Raw genomic sequence first — 16,340 nt, 5'->3', positions numbered from 1 at the left:
CACACACACAAAATCCAATTTGCGGCATTACTGGCTATTGTAAACAGAAGGCTACAAAAGTCATGGATGTAAAAACGTGCAGTATCCAAAGGAGCAGTACCCGAGCTAGCAGCTGCTGCCTACGCAGGACAGCGTGGCCAGTGTCCCTCTTGAAAGCCCGTTGCCCGTTCCCACTTACCTTGGAGCTTTTTAAAGCAGGCCGAGTCAGCCTCATTCCAAGGGCTCTTTTATATGGATAGCTATGGAAACAATGCAGCTGCCTGTGCTTTCTCAAGTCAAAAGGAATTGTTTGGCAGAAAAAGTCTTGGCAGTCTTGTGTCCCTGCATAATTCTCATTCGTATTAAGAATGGTTGGATATAATTAGAAATATTTTTCTTATTGAGTATGTGAATAAATCTCCTATGGATAATTTGAGAAGATGATCTGAAAGGAAGGTTCAGGCTGGTGGATAAAGGCAGTGGAGAGGCAGCCAGAATTACTGGCTTCTCTCATAAATTCTGTCTGGCCTAGCTGGGCATGCCATTCAGGTTTGCCTTGCGTCACCTTTCATATTTCACATATTCAACGATAGAAATAAAACATAAATGTTTGTTTTGATTTTGCGAGGGTTAATTTTCACCTGTTGATCTTTTCTTTCCAGCCCTGCAAAATTAAGTACCGTGTATTCGACAGTTTAAAAGGAAGGAAGGTCCTCTACTTGTTCCAATATTCTTGTAGTTTTGGGGGAATATCCCGACTCTTTCACTGTTTTGCTTTTGCCCAAACTGGTCCTCCATACAGGACGTTGTCTCCTGCCTGCCCAGTCGTGTAGCTTGCCTGCAGTGAAGAAGGTTGAAGATTTTCTAGTAGTGAAAAGTGCTTTTGGGGACTACTTCCCAACATTTTCCATGTCAGCACCGCCAGAAAGTAATGATATATTAGTGTAGTTAGACTAGAATAAAGTGGACGTGATTTGGCTGTATCTGTAAAGGGCTTGGTAAGAACATTTCTTTATACTTCTTATATTTCTTTACGTTTCTTCGTGTCATTTAAGGATGAAATACATAGGATTAAGGAAAATATTAAATACTGAGTGCGTCTAAACAAGATATTTCTTAAACTTTTAAGGAGAAATTTCAGCTAGATTCCATGAACAGAACTTGTTTATATGTGACTTTATACTTGAAATTATGACACTCATGTCCTGATCAAAACTTTGAAGATACTGGCACACATTTGCGTTCTTGATAATTACCATCGTAGGGAAAGTTTTCGTAAGAAGGCAATCAAAATGTAAAACCATATATATATATATTTTTTTTTTTGCGACTACCGAAATGATATCTTAACATTTTCCCAGCTCTTCTTTTTTCTTTACCGACAAATATAATGTTGACATTTCTAGGGTAATGAGAATAAGTTTTGAATCCACTTGAACTCTTTCTCTTTCATATCACATATTTCCAAAGACATTGAAGCTCTAATCTTCAAAAGTCTACATGTTAAAAGGGTCACCCTGCTGCTAGGTTGGTCACCACTCAAAGGGCACATCAGCCATGAATACACAGAAGTGCTTGATGGGTTCACGGTGTAAGATCTGGAGCTGCCTCCACCAAGACAACCTTCCTGGCCTTCCAGCACCCCTACTCTGGCTGGCTGCACTCTGGGCTGTGTGCCCTGTCCCAGGCATCCTGGAACACCAGCCTTCCCAGCATCTCCAGGGGTCTCTTGCCTGTAGCTGGCAGCATCACACTCCTCAGCTGGCTGCTAAAATAAATGTCCTCTTTGGTTCCACTCAGCACATGGTAAACACCCCCATTGTGCTTGCCTCCTTTGGGGATTGTAGGGTACACTGTCAGACTCTCACTCAGCCCAGGCCACCCTTTGAGGCTCCCCTGGGTAAGCTTCCCGTAGCCAGAGACCACCTCCCAATGCTCTGGCCTCCCAGCGCATCCAGCCACTTCCAGACTGAAAGGATCAACATTTTGTGGTACATCTGTAACTTTCTGATGCCAAGACACACTGGTTGGGCACCTCTGCTTTCAGATGAGCTGTGATTCTATTTCCTTATACTCAGCAGCCATTTGTAGTGCCCAAACCGATATTTTCTTATGCCATTCCTACTGCCCCTGCACATTATCTTTATGCATCATTAACTCTTTATTATTTTGTGTTTTTTGCAAAATGTCCTTCACTTTTCGGTCATCTCACAATGATATATTCTGCTTCCTCAGTTTGTAAAGACCTTTGGTGAATACCATATTTAGATAGAGGCTGTCTAATATATTACTTTTTTGATGTAAAAAAGCAAATGAGATGCCTCATTCCCAGTGGGTGAGAAATACACCTTCATTGTTCCCTGTGCCACTTGGCTCATGATTTGTGACTGGTAAATGTTCTCTGAGAACTAGGGCCTAAGGAATATGTCAGTCAGGATAATCTGCTTTTACACTCTGTGAATAAACCAAAGATGGACATTCACTTCAGGCATTTTTCTTGACTTCACCAATATTTTGACCCCTGCTCTAATGAGTCAGGGACTTTCTACTTTCCACTGCTTACTTACCTTTTGGGATATCTGTCACGTTTAGGTCTATTGACAACTCAGTAATAGAAGGAATTCAAGAATGAATACTGATCTGTGTAGGGCAAGGAAGTTCAAAGGGAAGAGTAGCCACCGACCCTGTCTTCAAGAGGTTATAATCTAACTGAGAAACCAAAAGAGCACCACTGAAGTGGCTCAGGTCACCTTCAGAACAGGATGATAGTAGCTTGAAAAAAATGCAATGTACAAGTTCTTTGCAGGGAGGGAGCCATATTTTATGCATCTGTTTGATTCTTATCAACACCTAGAATGGTGGGAACATATGGAAGGTGTCCCCCAAATTCTGGTTTACAAATTTCAGATGCCCTAGGTTTCTTTATCTTGATCATTCTTGTCCCTGTCAACTGAAACTGGATCTTGGATTTGACTTTTGACTACACACCAACTGGGTATCCTTAGAAATTTACTAAAACTTCCCAAGGCTCTGTTTCCAGATCTATAAAACGGTTCCAAATCTATATAAGGGTTTTTGAGGAATAAATAAGATAATAGCATGTTTAGAAGCATGCTTAGAAGCATGAAAAATATATGGCACCCATTACTAATTCAATAGATATTAACCATTTTGTTTACAATGGCCCCCATCTTTTGTTTGTTCTTACTCTGAACTTGGTTGTGGTGAAGTAGTTTCCTTCATTGCTTGTTTCATTGATCATTTCAATTACCCGGCAAACATTTGCAGAGCATTACCACATGCCAGGCTCTTAGGTGAGCTCCCCACTGCCACCATGGAATGCCGTCCTCTCTTTTGTATCATTTGTATGTTTTATGTATATTAAAATCCACATCGGGGGCACCTGGGTGGCTCAGTCAGTTAAGCATCTGCCTTCAGCTCAGGTCATGATCTCAGGGTCCTGGGATCGAGTCCCGCATCGGGCTCCCTGCTCAGCGGGGAGTCTGCTTCTCCCTCTCACTCTCCCTCTGTGCTCTCTCTTTCTCAAATAAATACATAAAATCTTAAAAAAAAAAAAAAGAACAGATGCAATTGAAAGAAGTGTGACCACAGAATTAAAGAGATGAGAGATTAAGTCTCAGAAGAGTCGGAACCCAAGAGGTGAGTTTCCCATCGGCCATTTCCCTCTCTTTTCCATAGACTGGATCCCAGACCCAGCGGCTTGCCTGTCGAAAACCATGGGCATTGATGTTGTTTTCCAGTAGTGTTGGTCTTCTGATCCAAACTTAATATCTTTGCCCCAGCAGCCCCCATGTTTATTAAGGTCCCATCAGCAGGAATCTATGTTTCCCAAGTGTCCAGTGGTAGAAATTTCTGAGAATCTGCTTAATAAAAGAAAAATGGCAAAATGGTTAGCAAAATGGGAGCGCTCATAATTTAAAGTTCTTGAGAGAAATGGTGAGGATCATTCAAAAGCCATTTAGAATTTGATTTTGTCATCTAATACATGGCTCTTCTCAGTAGTTGCAGATTGAGCTTTCAAATCGTATGTTACTCAGTCCGAATTTGAAATAGAGAGAGGGAAAGCCTGTGTCTGTGAGCACTCATGGGTAGAATTGTTCAGGAAGTTTCTGGGAATGTGCTGCACTAAAATATAAGAATCCCAAGGCTTGTTGTATGCAAGGCATCCAATTTAGCCCTTAGGAGCGAGGAAGTGTGGACCACACTTGGTGCCAATCATCTCGCAGTTCTTCTAGCACAAAGCACATAATCTCTGGATAGATAAGGGAGTTTGGTGAGCTTTCATGGTGAAATCTGGGAGAAGCAAAACTAACTCCCTTAAGACTAAACCAATATTTGCTTTTTCTAGTTACAAAAATAATATAGGTAAAGGGATATTCTAGAAATTTGGAAAAGAACAACAAAAGAATGAAAGTCAAGGGAACGAACTTCTTAATGGTGCTTATAGAGAAAAATGCACTTACTTCTGCATATCTCAGCATTCACTTACCAAGTTGTATCAGGTTAATTATCCAATTAAGAGATAAAATCAGTATGTGTATGGTCTCTATTTTCTTTCTGCTTATCAGGTAGTAGGCATCAATACATGTTAGTTGAATAACTAAGGAATAAATGAACATTATTTTGCTAATGTCCCTATGTACATAACATGTTATAGCCTGTAAGCATCTTCTAGGCATTAGCTCGCTTTTTTCTTTCAAAGCTCTGGAATATGGATAGGGCAGATAAACTCTTCTCATTTTATATTTGAAGAAACCATGATCCAGAGGGGTGTGAAATGGCTTGCAGAATCAGAGTGGAACTCGAATAAAGGTTTTCTGCTCCACTCCCCATTGTTTTTAATGCCTAATATATGTAACTCTGACTGTTGGTCATTGTAGAATTACTCTGACTCCTTTAGGTTGACCATTAGGATGTAAGTTAGTAAGTTGCCTCCTAGCCTCAACCAGGCATACTGCAATATTGTGCAGAAGGTAAGATGATGTACAAATAATATAGCTATAACTATTCCAGAATGCAGGAAAATTTTAAGTATGGAGCCCCAGAAGAGAGGAAACCCTACCCCTTTGTGCTGACGGTGACGGTACATGCAGATTTCTTTAGTGAAGAGATGGCATCTGGTTGAGGGATCAGGGAAGACTTCATAAAAATGATATCTCTGATGGTTTGTGAAGGAATGGGCTGGGTTTGACAGGAGGAAGTCCAGGAAGAAAGGAGTTCTAGGTGAGGTGCAAAGAACGGGGACAGAAAGGAGAGAGGTGGAAAGAGGGAAAGTTTGAAGTCTGTTTTGGGAAGTGGGAGTTGTCTGGTCTGACTGGAGTCAACCCCATATATAAGGATAAGTCCAGAGGGACAGACTGAGACCACATGTGTCAGAAGCTGTTTCTATGACTAACTCTTTAGGGACAAAATATCCTGTCCCCAAACTGCAAACGAGGCTAACCAGAGCACCTGCTATACGAGCTTTTTGCCTTTTTTCTTGGACCATTTACCCTTCCCCCCCCCAACACACACACCCAGTTTCCTTATTTTTTACTCAGTTCTGCACTCTGATTGGTTTTCCATCCCCATATCCACTGCTGGGCTCCTCCTCTGCCCTTGATCTCTCCCTCCCCTGACCTCACTAAATCATACTGTCAGGACACCCAATCCTTCACCCTCTCCCTTGACCATGCTCCTTCCTCCCACTGACCCCTCTTGAGACTGGAAACAGCTATGACTTCCACCAGCTCCTATGCTGCCTTCCCAAGTCCACCCACAGCACGTGATAGCAAAGGGCCTTGAATGCCAGGCACAAGAGTGTGACTTGGATTGAATAAATATTTATCTCCCCAAATTTGGGGCTATTAACCAAAACAACATGGCCATGAATTTAGAATTCATGCTATACCTTTGAGCACTAAAATCATCCCATACGTGATTTAAAATAAAATCTAATGTTTGCCTCAGAAAATTTTATTTTACTCGATTGTAATGAGATTTAAAGTCAATTTTTAGGAATGAAAAAAAGTATTCCGTTAACCAAATCCCGATCTCTTTATCCTAGTGGTAATAAAAAGTCAATCAAAATAATTTTTATCCTATTGTGCCAAGATCATCCCTCCTCAAAAACAAACAAAGAAACAAAGAAACTCAAGAACGAACAGAGAGCATGAGTTGGGGTTGGGATTGGAATTCTGATGGCCGAACAAGGAGAGATTTTTGCTATTTCTGGGATCTGGACATTTCAAGGAGACCCAAATGTGGATCAGCTCCCTCAAATCTGCTGCTGCTTCTTTGTGCCTTTGGCTTGTCCCAGTCCAACAACTGGTCCAGTGCACAGGTGTTGATGAAAACAAGGCTGCACTCCAAGGCTAAGGAGTATTTTTAGGTCTTGAGGAAGAAGGTTTTTTTTTTTTTTTTTAAAGATTTATTTATTTATTTGAGAGAGCGAGAGTGAGAGAGAGTACATGGGGGGGGGGGGTCAGAGGGAGAAGCAGGCTCCTCGCTGAGCAGGGAGCCCAATGTGGGACTCGATCCCGGGACTCCAGGACCATGACCTGAGCCGAAGGCAGTTGCTTAACCAACTGAGCCACCCAGGCGCCCAGAAGGTTTTTTTATTTGAAGGAAAGGATGGTAATGTCATCCAGAGTCCCGTGTGGAAGCTGGGACTTGGCAAGACTCGAAAAGCATACTTCAAAAGGACTGTGGTCAAAGGCCAAGCTTTGAGAGACCAAACGCTATGGAGACCCAGTTCTTCTGGTCTATCTGTAAAACTCGATAGCACGAGTTTGAGTGGATTTTCTCATTCCTTGGCCCTTTTATAAACTGTCAGTGAACACAGGCATTTGCTCTTTTCGATTGCCTTGTGGGAGGCTCAAGCCTGTATTCTTTCCTCTTTGAGCAATAGGAATAAAAATAACCCCCGAAACTCCTAAGATATGTCATAACCTCCTGGGAAAATGTTAGCCGGTCAATCTCGAACAGTCCTCAAAGTAAACATGTGAAGAAATGATGGACCGAGGACCAGACACCTGTGCATAAACATACATGTGGGTGCGGTGTATGTTTATGTACGTCCAGCACGCATGCCTGTGCTTAATCAAAGGTGCCCTGTGCAGGGGGCACTTGGGTGGTTCAGTCAGTTAAGTGTCCGGCTCTTGGTTTTGGCTTGGGTCATGATCTTGGGGTTGTGAGATTGAACCCCGAGTTGGGCTCTGCGCTCAACAGGGAGTCTGCTTCTCTCTCTCTCCCCCTCTCTCTCTGCCCCTCCCTCCGCTCATGTGCTCTCTCTCTCTCAAATAAATAAATCCTTTTCTTTTTTTTTTGAAGTGTCCTCTGCAGATAGGAGAAAGGCAGGAAATGCAGAGCTACCTGTCTTTCTTGGACTCCATGGGGTCTGGGTGGGGCAGCTAGGTGTTTAGAAAGGCCCTCCTCCTTGAGCGAATTCTAAGTTCAACAGTGATTCTAAGTTGGCATTCAGGAAAATCAATTATTTAAGTGAAATCAGACAGTTGAACTTCTGGAAACTGTCTTCAGTTGAATCTTGGGATGTTGGTTGAACTACTCAGGACCTGTGGGCAAAGGCTTACAAACAAAAGTCTTTACCTGTAGACTGCTTTTAACCGTCCCTGGTATTTGCCTCTTGGGGGAGTTCTTCCAGAAGCACCATAAACTGGCTTTCCTCACATTGTGTCCTTTGGACAATCAGTCCGGCACCACTGACAATAAAGGGATTTTGTGGTCACATAAGCTTGAGACGTACTATGTGCTGTGTCCTTCTCCTGAAGAGTGACCATACACACTGACATTGTAAAAGGTCTTAGCACAAGTCAGCCTTTATTGTTCTAAGTTTTTCACATATTTATTTAGCCATGGGCTAAATATTCTTTTCTATTTTGGACTTGCACCTTACTGCCAAAAGCAAGAAAGCATTAACACAACATATAGCTATCTCTGAGGTCTATTTTCCTGAGTTTCTGTGTGGACAGGCCATGTCAGCATCATTTGGGAGCCTATTAGAAATGCAGATCTTGGGGCGCCTGAGTGGCTCAGTCAGTTAAGTGTCTGTCTTTGGCTCAGGTCATGATCCCAGGGTCCTGGGAGCAAGTCCCGCATCCGGCTTCTTGCTCAGTGGGGAGCCTGCTTCTCCCTCTTCCTGCTGCTCCCCCTGCTCATGCTCTCTCTCTCTAACAAATTAGTAAATAAAATCTTAAAAATAAAATAAAGTTTAAGAAGCCCTGATGTAGGTGTTCAGTCAAAAATGAGGCCAACTATTACCTTTCTTAGATGATAACTAATCCACCAATCCTTATGGATTCTCTTCTTGGTTTTTTAGGCCCCACTCCCCCAACTAATCCAAAATTAATGTACTTTTATCTTCAACCAGACACATGTCAGAATTACCTGCAGATACTTGGGTTCTGTGCCTTAGGCTAGTGGTTGTTACCATGTGGTCCCCATACTGGCTGTATCAGCATCACCTGGGAATTTGTTAGAAGTGCCAGTTGTTGAACCTCATGCCAAACCTACTGAATCAGAAACTGGGGGTGGGGGGCGCCTGGGTGGCTCAGTTGGTTAAGCGACTGCCTTCGGCTCAGGTCATGATCCTGGAGTCCCGGGATCGAGTCCCGCATCGGGCTCCCTGCTCAGCAGGGAGTCTGCTTCTCCCTCTGACCCTCCTCCCTCTCATGCTCTCTGTCTTTCATTCTCTCTCTCTCAAATAAATAAATAAAATCTTTGAAAAAAAAAAAGAAACTGGGGGTGGAAGGGACAGCAGTCTGTGATTTTGATCCACACTGAGGCTTGAGAATAAATGCCCTAGGGATTCTGATTCAGAAGATACAGAGCAGAATTCAGAAAACCATATGGGAGAAGTACCGTTACTCAGTGAACTCCATGAATGGAGGTCAAGGGTACAGTCCAGTGTTGCCTACCATTGTATCTCCAGGGCCTGTCCCAGTACCTAGGACATGGTCAGGACTCAAAAATATTTGTCAAAAGAAAGAAAGGTGGGCGCCTGGGTGGCTCAGTCGTTAAGCGTCTGCCTTCGACTCAGGTCATGATCCCAGGGTCCTGGGATCGAGCCCCGCATCAGGCTCCCTGCTCGGTGGGAAGCCTGCTTCTCCCTCTCCCACTCCCCCTGCTTGTGTTCCCTCTCTTGCTGTGTCTCTCTCTGTCAAATAAATAAATAAAATCTTAAAAAAAAAAAAGAAAGGTGATTTTTGAAGTCCATTAATTCAGTAATGAGCAACTACACATCTGGGCATCTAGTGACTTTTACAGGAATTAGGTGCAACAAGCTCTTTGGTTGATGACTTTTCCCTTCAATGGTGCCATTTATGTCAAGAACAACAATTATTTAATAAATGATGCACTTGTGCCTCATCTAATAGCTTCAGCTAGTGATTTGGGTTGTGGGAGAATTTTGAAAAACAAGCCAAAAGGTCAGACTTTTCAAACCTAAGTGACTTCACAAAGTTAAATTTCGCATGAGCCCTCCAGGGTTTTCTGATCTTCCTGACTACAGCGAGTATGACATGAGCTCTTGCAGCCTACAGAATTAAGGAGGAAAATTCTGCATTTCACCCTCAGATATAAGTAGAATAAACTAAAGCCACAAAGGACTATAATTTCTAGAAGACTGTGATTTACATTCAAATAAAAGTGGTCAGAGAGCGTTCTTTGCTCTTTAAATAGTGTGTCCTACACGCAAGTCGTTGTTTAAGACAAATCTTCACTCTGAAACAGTATCCCTACTCTCCAAGAGCTCACAACCTGGAGAGATGAAAGCAAGAAGGAAGATAGCTAGAATCCTTCCTCTTCCTCTTTAGTGCCCGACAGAACCCTTATCCAACATTTTCTTTTTTTATTTATTTATTCGCTTGCTTGTGAGTTTATTGTCTTTCCCCATCACTAGAACGTAAACTCCAAGAATCTCATTCACCGTCCTATCTGACCAGTTAGGGTACTCTCTGGAGCATGGTGGACACAATAAGTATTTCTTGGATGAAATGCCAACAAAGAAAATTCAAAATTAAAAGTGTGCATTGCTTCTTTTTAAGTATTAGATCCCACGTTTAGGTCTGCATTTCATGTCCTCTGGTGAAGAGCCATGCTCTGGCTTCCCATGGCTCTGCGAGGTTCAAGTCTTTGTGCCGAAATTTACTGCCCTGTGGCCTTGACCACGTTGCTTTGCTTTGGACTGTCGCTTCCTTCCTTGCAGGACCGTGAGGACCGAAGGATAGAATGCGGCTTAGCACAGTGCAGGGCAAGTGGTCACTGTTACGGACACAGAACATTTGAAGCCCTGTCTTCTTTAACAAAACTTTTTTTCAAAACACAACTTTTAAAGCCTTATCCCTAGCTAGAAGTTATAACTGAAAACAGAAACTACAGATGCCGGGTGGCAGTTGTAAAAAGAAGCCTTGAAGGGATGAGGAGCTGTTGACTCAGGTGGTGTGAGGATGAGCACTGAGCTAGCCATCACATCTTGTGGGAAGAAGACTAGCACATAGTTACATAAGATTACAGTAAACCCGTAGTTACTCTGTACTGTTCCACTCGAAGTTTAATTTCTAAGTCTCTTGGTTAAGATGAGCAAAGACATGTCCTATAACATTCCAGAATGTGTTTCTCCAGTTCTGAGGACTGTTGACGTACCACCTTGAAGCTACGGATGTTTTTATAAAAACAAACAAACAAAAAACCTACGTATGTTACATTTAAATGTTTTTCTTGTAATTCTTTGTAGAAAGCTTGTTAGTTCATTTAAAGTAGTAAACAATGTCATAAGAGGACAATTTTACTCAATGACCTTGTGATAATTAACTCACCGTGACTTCCAAATATAGCTCCAATTTATTCAAGCAATATTAAAGGACTGTAAGATTAGGAGCATAGCTAAAGAAATTCCCTGTAGCAATGAGTAGTAATATTATGTAAGTAAAATACAGTGACTGACAATAATTTTAGAACCGAAGGCAGGATTCACCTTGGGAGTATTATTGTTTATTCTGTTGAAGTAATTTTGGATTGCATTTCTGTTATTTGAGGCATCAGTAATTCTAGCAAAAGGAGTTTTTATGTATGCATATAAATATATGTGTTATATTTATATAATCAGTAAGTATTTTTTACAACTATGTTTTTTGAACTGTCTTTCCCTTGCTGAACTGAGATTGATCTTTCTATGTGTTTTTCTAAAGAAGCGGCAATGTATCCTCTGGTGTATTCTGTGGAACGTACTTCTGATGGCTCAGGTACCTTACTTATGTGTAAGCACCCACCTCAAATGGTCCTGGAACTTGGTGAGAAACCATTGTCAGATCTCTTCAAGCCTCTAGTTTCTCATCTGTAACGTTAGAGTCATAGTAACACCTGTTCTGCTTTAAGGGTCAAATACAAAGCTGCACGTAGAGGGCTTTATAAATGGCAAAACAGTATATATAATGCTCTGTGTATGTATGTGTGTATACACGTAAACTATTACATGTGTATGTGTAAGCCGTTACTGCTGATGTTCCCTCATGGCTTGCTTGTATAGATCTCACAGGAAATGCTTATCAGGGGGTTTCAGTGGGTCTAGTTATTAGCTATTCTACCTCTAAGCCTCACTTAGCAACACTGAATATGACTGACCTCCATGTTGAAGAGCTCGAGATAGAGCATTCTTTTCACACTGCCTTGGTTTCTTGCTTTCTCCTTTCCTTGGTTTTATTTTTCTTGTGACAAGTCTTGGAAAATGCAAATTTCTGAACTTGCAAAGCCTGGATCTTAACCGGAAGAGTCTTCTTATTCCTCGACAACTACTTCTTACTGGGGAACTAGGGCCCTAGATGGCAAAGGGACAGGCCTGGCCTGACCGAAAAGCCTTGCTTGCCAAGAGGGTCTGGCAGGCACCCTGGCACAAGTGTTCCTTCTCTTGTGACCGCTGCTCACCAACTGGACTGAGCCTTTCTCAAACTCCCATGGCTCCTTGCGTTGGTTACATAGTGAGGAAGTCAGTCAGTTTGTTAACAATAAATACTACCTTGCTGTGTGCAGTGATAAGGCTTTAAAAATGAAGTACGTAGAATAGAAAGTGAAGGCTCTCCTCTTTGCCTTCTGTTCCACGATTAGTAGTTTGGAGCCTGGCTCTCCAAATCACATTGTGTACATTTTAATATGCAACCCAAAGATCTTTTTTAAAAAATTTTAATTTATTTACTTGAGGGGTTGGAGAGAGCACGAGCAGGGGGAGGGGCAGAGGGAGAAGCAGACTCCCTGCTGAGCAGAGAGCCTGACTCAGGGCTCTATCCCAGGATCCCAGGATCATGATCTGAGCCAAAGGCCGATGCCTAACTGACTGAGCCACCCAGGCGCCCCCAAAGATCTTTTTTAATAAAGAAATCATTTTCTACATTTAGCTTTGCATTGAAAAAAACTTTTCATATCAGAACATACATTGATATACCTATTCCATAGTATGAATATATGTCATTTAACTTCTGATGGATGTTTCTTTCTCTTTCTTCTTCTTTTTTCCTCTTTGATATTACAAACGATGCTTCAGCAAACATTCTTGTAAACACACATACATGCACATATTTCTGAAGGACACTTTTTTTTTTTAAAGATTTTATTTATTTATTTGATGGAGAGAGAGACAGCGGGAGAGGGAACACAAGCAGGGGGAGTGGGAAAGGGAGAAGCAGACCTCCCGCCGAGCAGGGAGCCCAATGCGGGGCTCGATCCCAGGACCCTGAGCCGAAGGCAGACGCTTAACGACTGAGCCACCCAGGTGCCCCTGAAGAGCACTTTTATAATCTTGTTTCATACAGTTAGTTCTTTAATGCAGCTACCATTTATTTTTATACATAATGTGATGTAACTCTACTTTAAAAGAAATGGATGCCCATTTGTTCTCAACCATTTATTGTATAGTCGAACCTGTTGGTCTAAAATGTTAACTTTACCATAAACTAAATTTTCATGTACACCTGCTTCTGATTCTTCCATTGATCTGTCTTTCTACAGATCAGTTTTTCTGTACCAAGCAGTTATGATAATCTTACAGAACATTCCAGTTATGATAATCCTATAAGATATTTTCGAATCTGGTAGATCAAATTTTCAAATGTTTTTCTGCTTTAAAATGTTTCCATTATCCTCCTACATTTTCTCTTCTGGCTGACCTTCGGTATCAGCTTGTCAAGTTCCATTTTAAAATTACATTGGATTTGGGGTGCCTGGGTGGCTCAGTTGTTTGAGTGTCTGACTCTTGATTTTGGCTCAGGTCATGATCTCAGGGGTGGTGACATTGAACCCCATATCAGGCTCTGTGCTGGGTGTGGAGCTTGCTTAAGATTCTCTCTCTCCCTCCCTGTCTGCTCCTCCTTCCCTCTCTAAAATAAATAAATAAAAATAAATAAATAAACAAACAAAATTGCATTGGATGTAAAAATTAGCATATGGTCAAATTGTATAGTTCTGTGGGTTTGGCACAAGCATGGATTTGTGGAGGCACCGTCACAGTCCGTATACAGAACAGTTTCATCTCCCCAGAACTCCCTCCTGCTACCCCTTGGTTGTCACACCCTGCTCCAAACCTGACTTCTGGCTACCACCATCAATTCCGTCCCTAAAGTTTTATCTATTTGAGAACGTTATGTAAGTAGAATCCTCTAGTATGTAGCCTTCTGAGGCTCACTCAGCACAAAGCCTTTGAGATTCATCCAAGTTCTTGAGTTTGTTCCTTTTTATCGTTAAGCAGCACTGCATTGTATGGAGGTAGCACGGCTCACCCACTCCTCCCTGCTGAAGGACAAACTACATTGTCTGTAGTTTGGGGCCATTACAAATAGAGCTGTCTTAAACACTCATGTACAGATTTTTGTGTGCGCAGAAGTTTTCATTTTTCACGGGTAAATACCAAAAAGTGAGATTGCTGGGTTGTATGGTGAGTGCATATTTAACTTTGTGAAAAAACCTGCCAGACTGTTTTCCAGAGTGGCAGTGCTGTTTTGCACTCCCACCAGCGATGACAGAGAGTTCCATCTCCTCGGCATCCTCGCCAGCACTGCTGTTGTCAGTTCTTTCTACTGTAGTCATTCTGATCAGTGCGTAGTGGTATCTCATTGTGGTTTCAGCCTGTGTTTCCCAGTGGTTCATGGTGTTGAAACCTTTTCATGTGCTTATTTGCCATCCTTGTCTCCTCTTTGGTGAAGTGTCTGTTCAAATGTTTTGCCCATTTTTAAAATGGGTTACTTGTTTCCTTACTATTGAGTTTTGAGGGTTCGTTGTGAATTCTGAATACAGATCTGTTGTTGTCAGGGATGGCTCACGGGAGTGTGACCTGCGCAGTCACACCGCCCCATGCTCAGAAGGGCCCCCGTTTCATTTGACACTCTACTGTCACAGTTTGAAATTCTTAATAATTTTCAACAAAGGGTCTCACATTTCCAGTCCGTACTGGACCCCAGGCATTATGTAGCTGGTCCCTGTGTGTTGGATTGTGTGATTTGCAAATACTTTTTCCCAGCCCACAGCTTGTTTTCTCATTCTCTTAGGAGTGTCTTTCTCAGAGCAGAAGTTTTAAATTTTGGTAAAATCCAGTTTATCTATATTTTTCTTTGATAGATTGTGTTTTTGGTGCCATGTCCAAGAACGCTTTGATCACAAAGACTTTTTTCTTCCATTATCTTGTAAATGTGTTACAGTATTATGTCTTACATTAAGATAAATGATCCACTCTGTGTAAACTTTTTTTATGGTAGATGAGATTTAGGTTTTACATCGGAACTTTGGTGATATATTTAATTTATAGATTAATTTAGGAAGAACTGACATCTTTACAATGTAGCAGCTTTATATTCAGGAACATGATGATGTGTCTTTCACTTATGCAAGCCTTCTTTCATGTCCTGTAAAGTTGCATAGCTTTATTCATATACAGTTTGCACATTTTAATATTTATTCCTAGGTATTTTGTAATTTTTATTGCTACTTGATATATGAGACTTGTTTTCTATTATGTTCTCTATTTCTTTATAGTTGATGAACAGAGTTGAAAAGAAAGCTGTTGTTTTTTGGTTGATCTTGTGTCACAGCTACTTCCTAAAGGGTCTTGCTAATTGTTTGCTTTAGGCAGGTTCCCAAGTTCCCAAGGAGATGACTTCTTCCCCTCACTTCCCATCTCTCCCTTTGTGAACCTGAGATCGCTGTGGGGTCGGGGGTTGGTCAGAAGAGCCCCCCACTATTGCTGCAGGGTGCTGAGTGCTGTTGTTCTCAGTGGTGGGTTTCAGGAGCTAATGGCCTCAGACAAACAATGAGCGCATTTCATCAGTTCATATTCATTCAGATGCAAGGAAGAGACTAGTTAAGAGGCATTAACTTTTTAAAAAATATGGTTTATTTTTCTCATGCAACAAGAAATCTGTGCAATAATGCCATTGGGAATCCAAATTCTTTCGTTTTAGACTTTTTTCAGAATAAATTTTTAGTTTGGAATTAGTTTAGATTCACAGGGAAATTGCGAAGAAAGCACAAAGAGTTCTCATATACTCTTCACCCAGTTTGTCCTAATGTGAACATCTCCTATAATTATAGTATATTTGTTTAAGAGTAAGAAGTTAATGTGGGTTCATTATGATTAATTGAACTACAGACTTTATTGAAATTTCATCAGTTTTCCCACTACATGTGCTTGTCCTGTTCCAGAATCCAAGCCACAGTACCACATTGCATTCATGGCCTCATGTCTCCTTAGGCTCCTCCTTAGCTGTGACAGTTTCTCAGTCTTTGCTTGTTTTTCATGACCTTGGCACCTTTTGAAGAGTACTGGTCTGGCATCTTCTTAGAATGTTCCTCAGTTTGATTTTTGTCTGATGTTTCCTCATACTTAGTCTGGGGTTCTGGGTTTTGGGAAAGAATACCACAGGTCTGGAGTGCCCTTCTCAGTGCATCAGATCAGGGGGTACGTGATATCAACATGACTTATCACTAGTGAAAGTCAACTGATAATGTTGGGCTTGATCACAGAGGTAGTTTCTGCCAGATCTTCTAGTCTTTTTATTATGGACAATTCAAAATATACCTAACAGTAGAGAGGATATGCATCTGTATTTAGCTTCAACAATTATCTATTTATGGCTGATCTTGTTTTATCTATACCTCTGTCCGCTTTCCCATCAGCCCCCACTGGGCTATTTTGAAGCAAGTTCTAGACATTTAATCTATAAATATTTCAGTATGGATCTTTAAAAGATAAGGTCTCCTAGAAAAATAGCCACAAGATCATTAACATTCATAAAACAATGTAACTATAATTTCAAAGCTGTTTCTGTTTTCTCATTCTGCCCTCCTTGGCATGCGGTTCTTTA

At 41.5% G+C, this 16,340-nt stretch overlaps 1 protein-coding gene across 1 annotated transcript in view; it reads right to left on the bottom strand.

The window, feature by feature from the left end:
- Window positions 1–14,130, bottom strand: part of LOC102726696 (uncharacterized) — a 23,715-nt gene extending 9,585 nt beyond the window's left edge. The window contains exon 1 of the mRNA XM_081806004.1: window positions 13,995–14,130. Within this exon, the coding sequence (XP_081662130.1) occupies window positions 13,995–14,130 (136 nt within the window). The remainder of the gene's footprint in view (window positions 1–13,994) is intronic.
- Window positions 14,131–16,340: the final 2,210 nt, after the last annotated feature.

Source organism: Leptonychotes weddellii, chromosome 15 (genome assembly GCF_054177405.1).
Source record: "Leptonychotes weddellii isolate Sample4059 chromosome 15, ASM5417740v2, whole genome shotgun sequence".
NCBI classification, from domain to species: domain Eukaryota; kingdom Metazoa; phylum Chordata; class Mammalia; order Carnivora; family Phocidae; genus Leptonychotes; species Leptonychotes weddellii.
This window is presented reverse-complemented; position numbering and strand designations above follow the sequence as displayed.